Source organism: Pollicipes pollicipes, unplaced genomic scaffold (genome assembly GCF_011947565.3).
Source record: "Pollicipes pollicipes isolate AB1234 unplaced genomic scaffold, Ppol_2.1 Scaffold_7262;HRSCAF=8765_pilon_pilon_pilon, whole genome shotgun sequence".
Classification (NCBI taxonomy): Eukaryota; Metazoa; Arthropoda; class Thecostraca; order Pollicipedomorpha; family Pollicipedidae; genus Pollicipes; species Pollicipes pollicipes.
The window spans coordinates 11,598,385-11,615,325 of NW_023597055.1; the positions used below are offsets into that span (position 1 = coordinate 11,598,385).

Consider the following 16,941-nt stretch of genomic DNA (forward strand, 5'->3'; position numbering starts at 1 on the left):
GCTTAAGTGGGCTACAGCAAATGGGAGGTGACAAAGCCGCTGTCGCATGGCCCGTCCCAGACGGATGTGCACCAGAGAACGACACCACTTGGCGGCGGGCTCTGGGGAGCACGGCCATCAAGACACAGCCACGGCTCCAGGGGAATGGGGAAGGGGGGGGGGGGGGGGCAGAGCACGACAGGGACTCGACCGCTGCTTCAGGGATGGGGAGAGACAGAACGACATTGGGATATCAAAGTACTTCCGAGGATGTGGGCCGTGAGGGCACTTGTGGAGCACTTATGAGCACTTAGAGCACTTATGGAGCACGACCGCTGCCCGCGGGCGGCGACAATCAGGACACCCCATTAGAACATTTCGGAAAATCGGTGCGATCAAGACACACTGGGCACAGGACCTCTGTTCAGGAGATGAGTAGCGGAGGATTAGAACACCACCAAGGCAATACCCGCGATGGGGCATACGGACCATAATGAGGCACTACCACAGTTGAGATGTGGAGACACGGATCATATTGGCCTTGTTCATATCGCACGTGGGCTCCAGACAAGGCTCGTGGTTGGCCTCCCTGCGCCTGTTGCTAAGCAAGATCCGTTGTTGCGATCTCTCGTGACCAGTGCTAAAAAATTGAACCATGTAATCTTGTGAAAATGGCCACGTATGAAACCCGCATGACAGCAATATGCTGTGCCAGCATCAGCCGATCTGATGGTTGCAAAAAGCTTTTGTGAGCACCATTTTCTGCGTACCTTTTGCTCGCAGCGTTTCCATGGCAACCCTCGCTGGCCGCGCCACTGTGTTCGCTAGCAACGGCACCCAAAAAGTCGAGGACAGGCCTAGGTAAAGTCGATTGCTCGTACCTCGTGTCTTGTATGTCTTGCGCTCGATATTGCGCACCTGGCATACTTATGCTGTGTGTGTCTAGCCGGACTTCCTGGGCCCGGCACACCAAAGATTGGCTTACTGGTTGTAAGCACAGTAGCATTTCTGAATAAAACAAACGTGCATCAAAAGAACATGCCATTTAACTGGACAGGCAACAATAATTCCTATCCGATAAAGGTTCATCCGAATTTAGCGTACGTCTGACGATCCAAACCGCTATAATTCGTGCAAGTAACCGGCATATGTGGAACATTTCAGTGCTGTTGGTTTTGCGCCTATGCAAAATGAGTCGTTTCATGCCATGGTTTTCCCAATCTGCTGCCAGGCCCTGGTTACCGCAACCGCCAGTTACCGTGACTCATGGCACAGAGATGAAACAAACAGAATGTTGCTTATAGTTGACAAATACTGCCCAGGATGTTTACGCCGTTTCGGTCCATGATGCGTCGCGATGCTGGACAACGACCGTGACAACAGCATTATATTTCTTCACCGACTTCCATCAAAAAGACCGGATAATGTCATCACTTTTGTGTGCCGGCAGACAGAAACGTTCATGATTTCAACACAAAAAATGTTTCTGTCACGCTTTGCCGAATAGTCATTCAAGTTACTTAAACTCTGAGCCCCCAAATGTGCGGAAGCTACCACTGACAGAGGTGAATGCATGGGTGAACGATGGATGATCGTCCCATGAGACCCACGAGATCCTCGAGAAAATCCTCGCTGACCCCTGAGAAGCGTCCCAGCAAAGGACCCCAGTCGGACTGCGCGCAAGAGGGGGCGAAGTCCTGGAAAAACGGTCTGCCATCCACAAGGGAGCCGAAAAGACGAGCAGCAGCCCGAAGATTCTTGCTTAAAGGACTCGCTGGTTTTTGGTGGAGCCGGACCCATGTGACAAGGTCTCTTTCGTACAAAGGGGTTCCTAGGATCAAGGCCGAAGTGATCCTTCCTGAGGAGTGGGAGATCTCGGTCCCCTGGCCCTAGAGTAGGCCCTATGTGGGCTGTTGAAAAGCAAGATGCTCCTGAGGCAAGCTCATTTCTGAAACAAGTCCAATTCAAAGGGGCCTCATTCTGGGAGGACAAGTGGGACTTATTCCAGGTCACCTACTGACGCACACCGTTAAAAGGAAAGGTGGTGTGTCGATTTAAACATTAAAAACGAGATGGACACCCGATGGACCATGTCGGTTGCCTGAAGGGCTGATAATCGCTTAACCGCTGAGAACGTCTCTCTCTCTCTCTCTCCTCTCTCTCTCTCTCCTCTTCTCTTCTCTCTCTCTCTCCTCTCTCTCTCTCTCTCTCTCTCTTCTCTCTCTCTCTTTTCTCTCCTCTCTCTCTTTCTCTCTCTTTCTTCTCTCTTTTTCTCTCTCTCCTCTTCTCTCTCTCTCTCTCTCTCTCTCTCTCCTCTCTCTTCTCTCTCTATCTCTTTCTCTCCCTCCCCTCTCTCTCTCTCTCTCTTTCTCTCAAGGCGGAACGCTGCAACTATAAGCCATCACGCCGGTCGAAGTGGCATATATATGCGGGTGCATTTACATTTACATGACATTCTATATATATATATATATATATATATATATATATATATATATATGTATATATACACGAGCCTTTACATCATAACTGCTACAAAGACGCGGTTTTCGCGAGTCATGCGGGGTTTCCTTTCCTCAGGTCAGATTTCCACCCTATTTTCCACCCTCGTTCGCTGATATGAACAGCCAATGTAAACTTCCGAATACACCTTGTTTCGCCCCTTCTTCAGAGCGCGGGAGGTGATAAATGCGGCTTCATCGTAAACCCCGCAGCTTTTTCGGCCGCCATTTCACGCCATCATATTTCCCTTGCTTGCTTTGGCACCGTCGGCCATATCATAACTCATCAGTGAGCTTTAGCGCCTCGGATTCCGGCGACCATTATATCAGCGGCCAACCTCACGCTTGAGCCTCGGCGCGTAATGGATCCGAGGCGGCAAAATGGACTTTTGTGCTGCGGATCGGCCGCAGCGCATCAGTCATACGGGTCAGATTTCTGGGCTGAAATGCCAGCGTAGCCACTACTGCTCAGGCATGATGATTCAGTTTGGTGTTTCGTGTTTTTGTTGAGTGTTTTCCGAGCCTTTTAGGTCCGTTTCCACCTGGGGATCGAAACATGGGTTTTCTCCGAGAAAAGCAGCTCAGGTTCAAAAGCAGCATTCGAATAAGCTATGACGCATTTTCACCGCTGGCTGCGAAGAGATCATGTTTTCAGCTGATAGGTCCAGAGTAGAGTTCCTCACAGCGATCTTATTTGGACAAAGCAAATGAAATCCCAGTTCAAATGATCTCTTACATCTCGCTCTTGACTGGACAATCCATGCCAGGAGAAGCGATGCCTCCATTTTTGGCAACCGTAGCACAAATTGTCGGCTCAGAGTACGTCCGTGGCAACACGCCGCCCAGTCAGCGCCTACCTGCTGGCTCTGCCTGGACAGATCTGCCCGGATCTTCTTCAACTCAGATGCCATTTGGCTGCATCGCAAACCCTCCCCAGGAGTTCTTTCATTCTCCATCGGAGAGGGATGAACTTTGGAGGAAGGGGGATTCCTCCGGTGGGGACCGATGTTCCCGTCGAACGGCGATTAATCAGCGCCGTTGAATCCGTGTGAGCATGCCGTGTGCCCGACACCCGCCGCGTCAGGCATTGGGGCCACGAAGGTCAAGGCCACAGGACCGGAACCGCCCTCGCATTGTGTGCCTTCCGCCGGCTGATAAACGCCCGGGGCGGCCCGCGCACCAGCCCGCTGAGGCAGTCCCGAGCCAGCCAGCCCCCAGTGCTGTCCTCAGTCCACGTCGGGAGACATGACCGGCCCGACACTCCGGCTCGCTGTCGTCCTCGCAGTGCTCGCCGCCGCCGCCGGCCGGCCCGGTCAGGCTTAGTGTTCAGTCTCGTTGAGGCTAAGTTCTCGTCTCGTCTGGGGTTAAGTGTCGGGCGCTGCGGCTCGTTGGTGGACCTTGGCCGGAGGTAGAAGCTCCGCGATGTGAATGTGGTCGCGTGTTTACGAGTTCGCGTGAATTCACCGCGTGAATTATAATTCAAAGTTACGAATCACACCACAATTTCCACGATAATAAATTCCACTCAACACCCGTCGTCGTCTTCTCCGAAATCCGCATTGTCGCTGTTTTTGTGTCGAAACATTGATTTACGATTTAAGCAATCGACGAGTGTTAAACAGTTGCTTTACAGCTGTTGGTCCGACGCCGCCAAATGCTCAATGCTCGAGTAATGTGGGCATTTATTGCTCTGAGCTATCCACTACCAATTTCACTATCTGGGCTTCATCCGCGTCGTGTCCAGGCGCGTCCCTGTGTCAGTAAATGCATCGCCAGCAGTTCATTTACGCACCGGCATCAAGCCGGTCAGTGCCCGTCTCGTCTCGCGGCCCGAGTCACATCCCCTGGACTGGCTCAGGGCCGACCCTGCTGCATCTCCCTGAGTTACGAGCTGTGGGAGCTGGGTGGGAGTGGGTCTGAAGACGTGGTAGGCACAGACAGCAAGGATGTGTTCATTGAAATGAGGGGTTTTGGCGGGCTTTTTCCATTTCAGGAATCCTGTTTCGGACCGTTTGATGCCCGCACTCCTTTCAGCATTCTGCACTCGTGTCCGCGAATACAGAACGGAATGCCAAGTGCGAATGCAGAGCGCATGCGCGGAGCATTTAAGCGGTGACACATCGGGGACTACCCCAGCGTCCGAGGCGTTGCGGTCAATCACTCGTTGTCATTCCAGACGTTGTTGGCGTTGTTGACGTTGCTGACATTTCAGCGACATCCGCAGATCATTCGGTCCGAGCCGCGGGCACCACATACACAAATATCTCTGCAATGCTGGACTGGAAGTCGGCTGAATGGGCCTGCACCAACTACGTCGACAAAGATGCCACGCTGGTCATGGTGGACCCCAGCAAGTGCAGAAGGTGAGGTCTTGTGCGGTTCAAAGTAATGTTGTAGCCGTGAACAGTGACCTGTCGAATTGCAGCCGTGATGTTTACACATGCGTTCACAATGTCAAGTTATGTTGCGTAAGCAATATGTGATGCCGATTGCCCCGGGGAAGATGAAACGCTGCGCCGGTGGTCGGATTCGAACCCACAACATTCTCCACACAGTCGCGAGTAAGCACAGCGCCCACCCGCACTGAGTCGTCCCTTTGCTATGGCGCATAGTGTCTAACGAACTGTATTCTAAAGTGCTAAAAGCATGGTTCATGGCGAAGAAATGATCTAAGGTGGCAAAACCCCCACAAGTGAAAATAGGGCGACAAAATAAAGGTTATACACATCAGGCAACCGGGATTTAGTTCAAAGCATTAGGTACTCAGTTAGGCCAAATGAAATTGAGTGTGGCGTCTCGTACGTCCACAGACGTGTGATTGCATGTCTCCACTCATTTGATCAATTCAGCCATATCATTATTATCTGAGCGTTGAACTCAATGCAGATAGTAATATTCTGGGACAATCCTGATTGGTACGAAATCGAGTAACGCACCATACACACGAGGACTCAAGCCTGCACCTTGGGCTATGCCACCTTCATCTTCCAGCGCATTGCCTCTGGCAGCGTGACAAAGTTCCTACCCTCGTCGCCCACAGGTGGACCAAGTGCTCGAAACCGAATACAACTGGATCGATCTGCATTACGTGTCGTCGCAGTGGGTACGCGCCGACGGATCGAAGCCGACCGCCACTCACTGGGAGGCCAACCAGCCGGATCTGCGCTTCGGCAAGTGCGCCGGCTTCAACCGCTTCACCGGTCTCTGGTGGGCCGCGCCTTGCGACCAGAAGCTGGGCGTCGTGTGCCAGCAGTCGGGCTCGACGCCAACGACGCCGGCGCCCGGCTCGTGTCCCGAGGGCTGGCAGGCGGCGGCCGGCCGCTGCGACCGGCCGCTGGTCGGGCCCGCCGCGCGGGACGCAGCGCGCAGCCAGTGCCAGGCGCTGGCGGACGGCGCCGACCTGGTGTCCGTGCACAGCGACGCCGAGAAGAAGGCCGTCGAGGCGATGGTGGCAGGCGCCGGCGGCGCCGCCGTCTGGACCGGGCTGGAGTACGTCTCGCAGGGTCTGGCCTGGACCGACGGGTCGGAGACGGCCTACATTAAACCGCTCGTGACGGGGCACGTCGTGCCCGGCGCGGACTGTGTTCAGCTCACCGCAGACGGCCACTGGCGCTGGCAGGGGTGTGACAAGTCGTTCGGCTTCGTCTGCCTGCTGACGTCCACCTAGAGTTTAACGGCAGCCTGGCGGTCAGCGCTCGTCGGTCGTGTAATTGCGATGGAGGCGGCCTGCTGGACGTCGACCTGGTGGGAGTTTGCCGATGAAGCTGTAGCTCATCAGACGTTTCACGGGGTTTGAGGAAGGGCGGTGCGTCGTGTGTTTGACGGGAGTCCTGATGATCAGTCTCAGTTTGTGTCACGCTTGGCGTCGGTTTTGATCACCGGCCCCAATTTCTCAGACGTGTGATGGGAGTTGTTCGCAATCAGCGCCAGTTTACGAGACGACATGGGACCATCCATAAATTACGTTACGCATGGAGGGGGCCGCGTTTTGATGAAGCGTGAGCGAAGCGTGACAAGGAAGGGAGAGGTTTTGAACAGCGTAAGGTGTGGTTGCAAATTGTGCCATAACAACTTTAGGAAACTAAAACCTTGAAGTCACTTACCGTTGGCTTGTTCTCATGACAAGGAACAGTCTCATTATCTGATTTGCATTACCAGCTCATTTAGAGTAATACTGTCATAGCTTTTTGAAGACTTACGCTCAACGCAGCATGACCAGGGGAGAGAACTGGGTGGGGGGGGGGGGGGGGGGCGCCCGGTGTAACCACCGTGTAACCAGGGGGATGGAGGCTTGAAAATGGCCAAAAGTGAGTAAAGTAGTACGGTCGGACTGTTGAACTGTTGTCGATATTATGTTACTGGACGAATTGCGGTACTGTGGTGTGCGACCTGCATTTACGTCACGTGTTTATGGTAAAGGTACCCTTCCATCTGGTGCTTCGCTTTACTTGTTGCTGTCCACACGCCCATGTGATAAATAAAACTGCCGCGGTGAACCGTTTTTAATGGCTTTGAAAGTACGGGCAGCAGGGTCACTTTAATGAGAGCAGATGTCCTAGTGTCGTTTTAACCGCCTCTACTTTACTAATAAAACTATTGTCATTTTAGGGGTAATTCAGCGGGGTAACCAGGGCATTGAAGATGCGGTGTGAAAATATAAGGCTATTGCCTGAATGAACGAAGCAATTATTACCAACGCTAAACTCATCTTTGGCAATAACTACAACATAAAATATGGCACTTGAGCCCATTTTGAGCTTGAAATCGACAATGATGACCATGTACAGTGGTCTTTGTATTCACTAAATATGACGTCAATGATCGGCTGTCAACCAGGTGTATGTGTGGATTTGTTCGTTATTGCATATGAATGCTAGTTGTAAGAATTTGCCAATATTCTTTATTAGCATACGAAACCTAACGATCTGCTTTACGACAAAAAGATTCTCCGCATCGTCCCAGTGCAGCGACTTAATTTTGCACCGTGTTTCAGTAATAAATTCGGTTACGCACGTGCACATCAGTGCAACAGCTCCTTTATTCACTTAACTCCCACCCTTCTATGCTGTGTCTCCGCTACATGCACATAACAATGCCACCGTTCTGGAAACAAATAAAATGAAACCAGATTTAAGAAGACCTTCAGTTTTCTAATGACCTTGAAATGATCCGAGGGGAAGGGAATGGCCCCCACGCAGTTTTCCTTCTGGATTAAACATTGAAATCACGCTTTTATAGTTTATGAACAAACGATCGTCTTCTCTATTAACTAACCTATATGATAAGCTATGGCAGCGTGGGCCGCACAACAACTTAACGCGTGTCGATGGAAAGAAACTCTGCATATTTGCGTGGCTTCGTTTCTGCTCTGTCGACCATTCTTGGATATCCAGGGTGAGGACCTGTGGCTCGAGCTGGTTGATCATCTTGATGGAAACTGGAAGCATCTGGAAGGGTGAAGGATGGCAATGTAATCACGCGCCAGTCCTTCCGTGAAATTTCAACAGCCATCGTCACTTGAACCAAAGTAGCCGCCGCAGTGGCGAGCAGTGTGCTGACGGTGAGCCCTAGCGTCAGGGCCGAAAACGACGCGGGGTTTCTGTAGTAATAGCGCAGAGGAGCACTTACCTCGAGATGCGGCAGATTATGGGTCAAGCACTCCATAACCCTCAGCTCTTGATCAACTTGAACATGAAGTATGTGTAGCTAGTCAGGATTTTCAACGTTACCGACATCACTACTCTCTTTGCTAGTTATCGTTAAAAGGAGAAGTGCCTGTGGTCATGAATGATACAAGATATTGGTAAAGCGCAAATTCCATCAGCTTATATCATAAAAGCGGCAGCTCTGTCACTTAGCCTCTAATACTTCGAGAACCGCCAGAGGCGGACGCCCGAAAGCTCATGTTTCTGGATCAGCGTGGCGAGAGGAAGGTTTATGCACCACTCCGGTCCCGATCGCACCGCGGTGCGCGGTGTGAAGCGAGCAAACAGCTGCTGGTCGAAGTCCAGTAGCAAGCATTCAGCCCCATCACGGAGAATACCGACACAGACCCTGGTGGCAGCAAGTCCTCGACGCTCCAGAAGGACCCTTTATGACCAACCTCATCCTGGCCAAGCCACGCCAGCAGGAGAAGACAGCAAGCGAAAGCCAAGCGGAGCGAGCCGTCCTGGCGCCGAAAAGCTTGCTGCTGATGATGTCAACGTCGAGGCTCTGGAGAAGCAGTCTGGGGACGCTAGGGTCTACAAGTCGGTGGACACCGTGCCAGACCCAGGGGAGGGTGTGGATACTGAACAACCGAATGGATTTCGTCGGCGGTCTGGAGCCATCATACCTGCCATTATGCGCATGATGCTCAAGCAAGGCGTGTCCATCATGCTCCTATGAAACGTGAATTTCCAAGCTTTGCAAGGATAGATGATGTGTGCAGTTGAACACCGAGACGACGACGCAAAAATTCCTGAGGACGACCATCAGGACGGACAAGACTAAGGGAGATAACGCATGCATCCCACGTATCCCGCTCATCCCGCCCGACATGCCATTCGGCTTCAAACGGATCCCGTTTCCCGTCAAGCTGAATCGTTCAGCTAGACGGGAAACGGGATCAGTATGTCCATGGCGTAGGCTGCATCATGGCTATCGACCAGAGCCGAGGCCAACCCCTGGAGGGTAGCTTTTCTCACCCTGACTGAGCCAATGCTTTCGCAAGGTCAGCTGTGTGCATCGGCTACACGGAGGTGAACAGCTCAAAAGTCTGGTCTCCGTGTCACCGGAGGGCACGGCCAATAATGTAGCGTACAAGAAAGCATTGTAACCGTGCGATTAGTGGGCCTAAGAGCGCAGCTGCAGAAGGATCGCAGCGCCACCCCGGTGTCTGACTGGCACTTACCCATCCCCATGCTGCGTCGACCCGTTGGGTGCTGGGAGCGCCCCAGCCGGCTGGCGGACTGGGTTGCTGCTCTTCGAGGCGAGTGTTGATAATCCTCGGCCGTTTTTGCCATCCGTGGACCTCGAAGCTTTGAGAGGCTCAATCCCGGGGTGTCCTGGGATCCTTGGACTGAGCAATTTTTTATAAACACGCCGACAATTTAGGGTTTTCTGAAATCTCGTATGCGGCGCATGCTTAACATCATAACAAGGATTCCCCGTTGGGAATAAATCATATTAGACCGTATTAAGCCCCGCCAAGCGGGAAGTTCAGAATACGTCATCTTCAAAGGGTTGGATGTTCTTCAGCACAAACAAAATAAGACACACAAGATGCATTCATCCTAGATTTCTCGGTTGTATTTCGAGTCAGGATGTAGCGGAGCTCTCTTTGACAACTCAGCCAGCAGGCTGTCACTATCCTGGACACACCAGTCAATTGCTACGGTAGTGGCACTTTAATAAAAAAAGGGCAACGACAGATGACTTTGACGATAGAAGGCAAATTAGACAAGCTGATCCCGGACGCACTGAACTGTGGCCTGACCCCGCCTGTGGCCGACTGTGGCTGATCTACGTGGCAGAGACCCTAAGTTGACAATCTTAGACTAATGTATAACTTCTGCAGATTGTACGTTTTTGCCCCTGGTTGTTTTAAAACTGGACGTCTGGTGATGCCATGTTTCTGGGAGACTGCATTAAAGCTATTCTCCCCGCGAGTTTTCTGCACTCAGATAAGACAGCGACTTCATTGGAGTGCATCCCACGATTAAATGCTAGTGCAAATTCGTTCAGTACAAGCCAAATCAACTGGCGACTATGAAATCAAACGCGACACGCTCAGCTCTCTACTTTGCAGTGCAAACTTTCGAATTGCTCATGCATCGCCGGATAGCTCAGAAGGTATGCACTTCAAAACAAGATAATGCAAGTTGTGCCAGCATCTTACAGAGGGAAATACATGCAGTAGCGTTGCTGATATTTGACGTCGCACCAGGGCACGCATTATCATCCACGATAACTAGTCGAATTTAATCAGTCACCTTTTCACATCAAATGAAAACATGAAGTAGTCGAAATCCGGGGAGAGCAAAATGGGGGAGACCTTGCTTAGCCAATAGTATTTCGTTTGGCCCCAACTTTGAACTCTTTCTTGCGCTCCTGCCATATATGCAGAGGAACTACAATTAACAAAAACGCCTGATTCGCTTCTATTGTTTTCGGCATTTCGAGCTCTTCTGCTGAAAATAGGCTGCCTTCCCTGCGTCAGGAGATATCGTTTAAACGTAGATATTAAAGAATCGGTGAGAACAATGATAGAATTGCTAAGCGCTGAAAAAAGGGTGTGATTTTGTCGGCTCAAGCATAGCTAGCATAGCGAAACCTGGTAAAACCACGACTAGATTCACGGAGAAAGAGCACTTCAGCACGCACCATTCTGATGTTTGGCCCCGATTAATGACCAATGTGACTTAATGATATCTCGATTTTAGTTGTTTCCGCTCCCAAATCATTCGAGAAGGGAAGCATCGGTGTCATAACGCACGCACGTTTGGCGAATGCCCAATAGTGCGGAGTTTTGTAGAAATCCTGACAGTTTAATCTCAGTAAGTTCTTCAAATTTTTGCATATTACTAAGACCATGACTTCATCTAGCTAGACTGTATCAGTTACTCACACAAACCTCTCAAATTAGTGGTTGGGTCGATCTTTGAGACGAGCTCATTTGCACTGCTCCTCGCATGGGTTCGACCTCTTGATCACAGTAGCAGGCGGGTCGCAGACACAACGCCCAGACACAGACGGTTGCGACTTCCGGACGAAAGGCGGCGGGATCCGTCACGTGACGTGACGTTCGCGCATGACCGTGTGATAAAGTGTGGTCTGCTGGAACGCGACAAACGGACTTCATCGTTCCACGCTACACCATCGGCCCGTAAGATTGAAACGCTAATTACCGATTGTCATAACAGATTTGCGCCGGAAATGACTTGGATTTGTTCACTTACGATGTTAAAATACTTTAATTCGTTACGAATTTTACACGTCGCGCGTACGCAGGTACATCTCAGAACATGCTTCGCACCGTAAAACTAGAAATACTCTCCAACACAATAAGCCAACGGCTGTTTTTATGACAAACAATTCTGGAATAACACCCCCCAAAGAAAGGTTAAAAACTGTATAAAACTCATTTAACGTGCAGTCACTGGTAGGGCAGGATGGATGATACTACACAAACAATCCCCTGTCCCTTTATACCTGCCACTGCAACAGCAGTCCTTTATCTTTCTTAGCAAAGTGCAATGTGTCGTATTCATTACGTCTTAAACCACTGCATAATTTAGATTTACGATCTCTAAAAGCCGCTGCACCCTACAGGCCTGGGGCGTAGTTTCGCAAGGTGAGTTGGGGAGGGGGCTAAACCGCAACAATTTATGAACCCTTCCCCCATATTTGCTTACAAACGGGTTCTCCAGAATTTTGCGCAGCTTTCTCTCAAAGTTAAGGGGGGGGGGGGGCTGAAGCCTCTCCCGCCCAGCTGAATAGGAAACTACACCCCTGCTATACACACGTCACCATCATCGGGTTGATGTCTAACAGGTATTTGTCTCTAAAACATAACTGCGTAATTTTGGTTGCTGATAACCACTGGCACATCCCAAATGTCTCATTTCACAACATGGGAACTCTGCCACGAAGTTGCGACTGAGCTGTGACCCTTGTCACCTTCGTGTGAGCGCGACAGCGATGACAGGTGGTGGGAAGAACCGAGATAACTGGGCCCTGTCCACGATTCCGTGTGAACACCGATCTAGGTCAAGCAGGGGTGCAACCTGTCAAAATGGCGCGTGAGCTCGCGACGGCCCCGCTCTCCCTCACCCCCTCCCCCCAGGCGCCTCAATCGCCATCGAGTTTCCATTACTTATAAAACTCAATGCGTCTGAGGTTAACACATTAACGCCTCGCGGTGCCTGCAGAACACAGCCTATGCACTTCGGAATACGGCACGGTAAACGCCCCAAACCGCTGATGTTGACAATCCACATGCACCCGAGGCATCGAGATGAGCTTCGCGCTGTGAGGATTAGGAAAGCGCCGTGTGGAAAACTGGGCGGCGTAGCTATTTACAATCGCTTAGTTGTCTAGTTTAGTACGGCCCGTAAGCAGCCCGCTCTGCAATGTCTGTGTCGTATGAAACCTTCCATTGCTCTGGCTCGATGGACTGCTTGCCTTATCTCACAGGTGACTGGCAAGGTCCGGGCTGCAACAAAAAGGCAGTCGTCAGCCGCCATCCCTCGTCAATGATGCTCTCGGCGGGCGACATCTTCAAGTGATACTGTTGGAGCGGTCCCCGCGCCCACAGAGAACCCTTCGATTCAGTGGTACTCTCGGGGAGGTTCGCCCACGCGCCCACAGAGGGTCCTTCGATTCGGTAACACTCTCGGGGTGGTCTGCCTCCGCGCCCACAGAGGATCCTTCGATTCGGTGGTACTCTCGGGGAGGTTCGCCCCCGCGCCCACAGAGGATCCTTCGATTCGGTGGTACTCTCGGGGAGGTTCGCCCCCGCGCCCACAGAGGATCCTTCGATTCGGTGGTACTCTCGGGGTGGTCTGCCCCCGCGCCCACAAAGAACCCTTCGACAACGTCAGCCACGCCCGCGCTCCCCCCGCCCGAACTCATCGACGTCAGCCATTGCCGCGCTCACCCAGCCGGAACTCTTCGACGTCAGCCACGGCCGCGCTCACCCAACCGGAACTCTTCGACAACACCAGCCGAAACCATTCCACGCCAGGAAAATGGACACAGACACTCAGATCGTGAGTGGATGTAAGATGTTTCGCGCGGATCGTATGTACCATGCGAGGCGACTAGGACATGATGTTGGGAAGCCTTGCAAAGCTGTTGGTAATTTCGTCACAATTATGTTGTTTCGCTGTTGCGCTGCAACAACAATTATGTTGTGGCAGCGCCACGTGCTGTCCTTGTTTCCACACCCTGTCGGCACTTAATTAGCTTGATGGGGCATGATGCGAGCCCACGTGACTGGAAGGGCACATTAAGTACCTAGAGATCTTGTGCAAGGATGCTATCTGCTGCTAAAATTGCCTGAAACCACACAAAGTGGCGAAAACATGCGTTTCTTCACCAGCCACTAGTCCTGTTATGTTTAGCTTCGGTCGACCTGCCGTTTATTTCAAAACAGAAATCGATGCGACCTCTTTAAAATAGATCTATCTAAATCAGTCTAAATCTTAATCTAAATCTAAATCTAAATCTAAATCTAAATTCAAAGCTCGAATTTGAACGTAGGCCGATGACGCACGGCGGCACGCCATGAGCCGACGGGCTGGTATCACGTGACCCGGCGCGATCGGCTGACTCCGTCGGGGACTGTAGCCGTGACCTTGAAACCGAACCGGGCGCCCGAACGATGTATAAATGAAGAATACATTTTGATCAACCTTGCGCAGCTGCTATGCACCGCGAGTGAGGTAGAGAGCCAAATTTTATCTTAAAACATGGTATGCAGCCATATACCACCAGTTCCATGACCGTCGTTAGAAGGAAGTTGTCACTGATCATATGCTTATGTCGGTCGATGTATATACAAAAGAGGTAAAACAAGCAGGCCTAAGCCCTTTGTCGTCTATTCTGTACCTACAACAGTCGTTACAATTAATGTTTCGCGCCGCATTCATCCCTCAAGGGATTACTTTGAATGTTTGAGCAGTTATACCCATTGATGTAACCATAGCTGAGACGCGTTCGTAAAAGGCTAGTGACGACTGTCGCTGTGCATTCCCCAAAACGTTCGTGCGTGTTTACGAACATGCATTCTAATCATTGTTCCACTTTGCGAGTTTCATCAGCTGCCACATCGATGAGAAACACCTACGAATGGAACTGAAACTGTAAGGTTAAACTACGTGGATTGCTAAACAAGCTACGCGATCATTCATAAGAAGATAGTGAGCGCACGTATGCATAACAGACAAGCCACGATTCAAGCACACAAATTTGGACTTCTGTGTTTTGCTTCGTAGAGCATCTCATGAAATGCGTCAATATTTAATTCGTTCGCTAACCGGCAATGCAGTCGGTGCAACTGTGAAACATATCCTGTGACGTCAAAACGTGATCCCGCTCTGGGCAATACCGTTTTATGTGTCCTGTCAGACATTGAACGGCATTCTCGCTTCGGTGCGTGAACCATTCCCATGAAAGGTCACGAGCAAATGCTATACGCATTTAGGCCCAAATCCTGAGACGGGTGACGCATGTTTAGGAGGTTACATTTATTTGATACTGGACCAGGTAGCAGAATGTAAAACAATGAACCTGGTTTTTACTTGCTTTTTGGCAAGTTTTTTTTCTTTTCATGGAAAGTGAATACTGCGGCAGTCAAATAAGGCTATCTGCCACTGACCATACACATAATTTTGATGGCGAGGTCATTGGTTTTTTAAAACATGCCACGACTAGATTTATATTGTCAAGTCGCTGCTCGCTCAAAGATGTTTTCGCAGCGGTAGCCTTGGACCGCGTCTTGTGCAATAAAAATAACAATTTTCGGAAAAAGTCTGTGCGCAGTGAACGAATGTTCTGCCACACCTTTCGTGAAAGCACAAAGCTGCCTTCCTCCCCTGAGCCGTTGCGTTTTTCAGCAGGCCCCTTACAGCGGCGAACGTGAGCGAGAGCACAGAGCGGTACCGAAGTCAACCTGACAAACTGAACATATGTTTGGGACTTGTGGTAAATAATTCTGTTCGAAGTACCGAACACAAACGCTGCCATTATAATTATTGTACCCGATTTAAGGGAGTGTGTCTAGTCAAATTCGAACTTTTGACTGCACGTAAAATGGTAGGGAATTTTGATTAACGAATTATGGTGTCATTGGCTTCCACAAATTCGCCTCCACCGACGAGATATTGCCACAGCCCCAAATTTTCTTTGGTTTGTATGGAGGAACGAAGTTATCGGGTAGCCCCCAAGCAAAATTCACTACTAAACACATCGACATCATTGCAAAGGTATCGTTAGCTGTAGCCAGTGGCTTTCCGAGGATGCCGTTTATCAGCGTTGGCAGCAGCTTGCGAATGCGGCGGCCATTACGTTGTTTTTTTTGTGCTGTTGGTAACATTCAGCCGAGGGCTGCGAGTGTACGGGTTTAGACGTATGGTAAGGCTGGTCGATTGACGCGCGCCAATTCATGTCGGCCTACTGAGATGAGGAACAAGTATTGTGTCGTGTCAATCAGCTGCACCAGGCTTTAGGGAAATGATTGTTCCCCGTTGCTTAGCAACCAAAATAATGGCCATGTCTCTAGCGCGCAGTTACTCGCCACATATAGGCCAGTGCATTCGTCCTGTCTGCCCGCTGATTGGTTTATCTTTTAGGATTGTATTTGTTCACGCACAGCTTTTGATGCGGTCAAAACAAATAAATAAATAAAAACTGTTGCAATACCCAAACGCACATTTAGCAACCAAAATTAGCCATAGATAATTGTTAAACTCCTCTTAGGCGTTTATTGAGAAAACCGAAAACATTAGAAACACTCCCTTTAATACACGCAGATATGTGACACGGGCGCAAGGCCACGCCCATACCGCCTGCTGAGCATTTGCATGAACAAAGAAATGCATAAAACTGGCCGCACAAGAACGGCCATAAATTTATCCGGTCGCAAACATTATCGCCCGCAATTGCTTCGAGGTGTGCTTCGGAATCATGAATGCGAAAATTCCAAATCATAAGCCGCAGCTGAATCGCGATATCACGATCTCGGGATCCGCGCTCGCGCTTCCGTGGCTGAGCTCAACCCTGATGTTGATCCGGAGCTTGTGTCTGTAGACTCTGTGGCCCGGACACACCCACATGTTGGCTGGATTGTTTTCGATATTTGAAGCGACGGATGGCTGTGCTTTTCCAGCAAGCCGCGTGCGATTCATTTCCATGTTCTGCCATACCCTTTACAGATAAATCTCTCTAGAAAACTGTTGGTGACTTTGCGCAAACTCCCGCTAGCCACTTTGTGCTTCAGGTCGAATGGGTCTAAATGCAATGGTCTTGCGTGGCGAACATTCACACTTGTAGAAATTTAAGAAGCTTACAAATCTTGTCCGCGATGACGGCGATGGCTTGCTCCGCACGACGCAGTAATGGTACGCCACGCAACTTTTTTCTGAACCTCTCCGACTAATTCAACCAATTCCTTTTAAAAGCATCCCCTGAAGGCGCCAGCTGAAAGCAGTAAAACTGCAGGTCTTCATTTTCCCGAACCCCGGCAACGCGGCTCTCCACACACCGACCCTCTCTTGGGCCTCGGTCTGATTCACTCGCAGCTGGTGTCGAACTAGGTGTGTGCTGTCTTGAATTCTATGGGTGCGGTTACAGGCGACTGAGGCAAAACACATGTCTCAGGCTCCAGGTTAAGGCCAGATTGGAAGGCCAGTAATGCATCTTCAGACCAGTTGTTTGTTTCTTCTCGTGTTGAGCTCCAGCTCAACTTGATTTAGAGGCT

General features: G+C 50.6%; 1 protein-coding gene across 1 annotated transcript; it reads left to right on the plus strand.

The window, feature by feature from the left end:
• Positions 1 to 4,751: 4,751 nt before the first annotated feature.
• Positions 4,752 to 6,147, plus strand: LOC119113439 (uncharacterized). The gene is made up of 3 exons (XM_037237752.1): positions 4,752 to 4,820; positions 5,521 to 5,770; positions 5,843 to 6,147. Exons 1-3 carry the CDS (start codon positions 4,752 to 4,754, stop codon positions 6,145 to 6,147), a joined length of 624 nt encoding a protein of 207 aa, XP_037093647.1.
• Positions 6,148 to 16,941: the final 10,794 nt, after the last annotated feature.

Coding starts and splice junctions, on each gene's coding strand:
- LOC119113439 (XM_037237752.1), top strand. CDS start 4,752: ATGCTGGACTGGAAGTCGGCTGAATGGGCCTGCACCAACTACGTCGAC. Junction 4,821..5,520: donor AAGATGCCACGCTGGTCATG/GTGGACCCCAGC, acceptor CGTCGCCCACAG/GTGGACCAAGTGCTCGAAAC. Junction 5,771..5,842: donor GACGCCGGCGCCCGGCTCGT/GTCCCGAGGGCT, acceptor CGCGGGACGCAG/CGCGCAGCCAGTGCCAGGCG.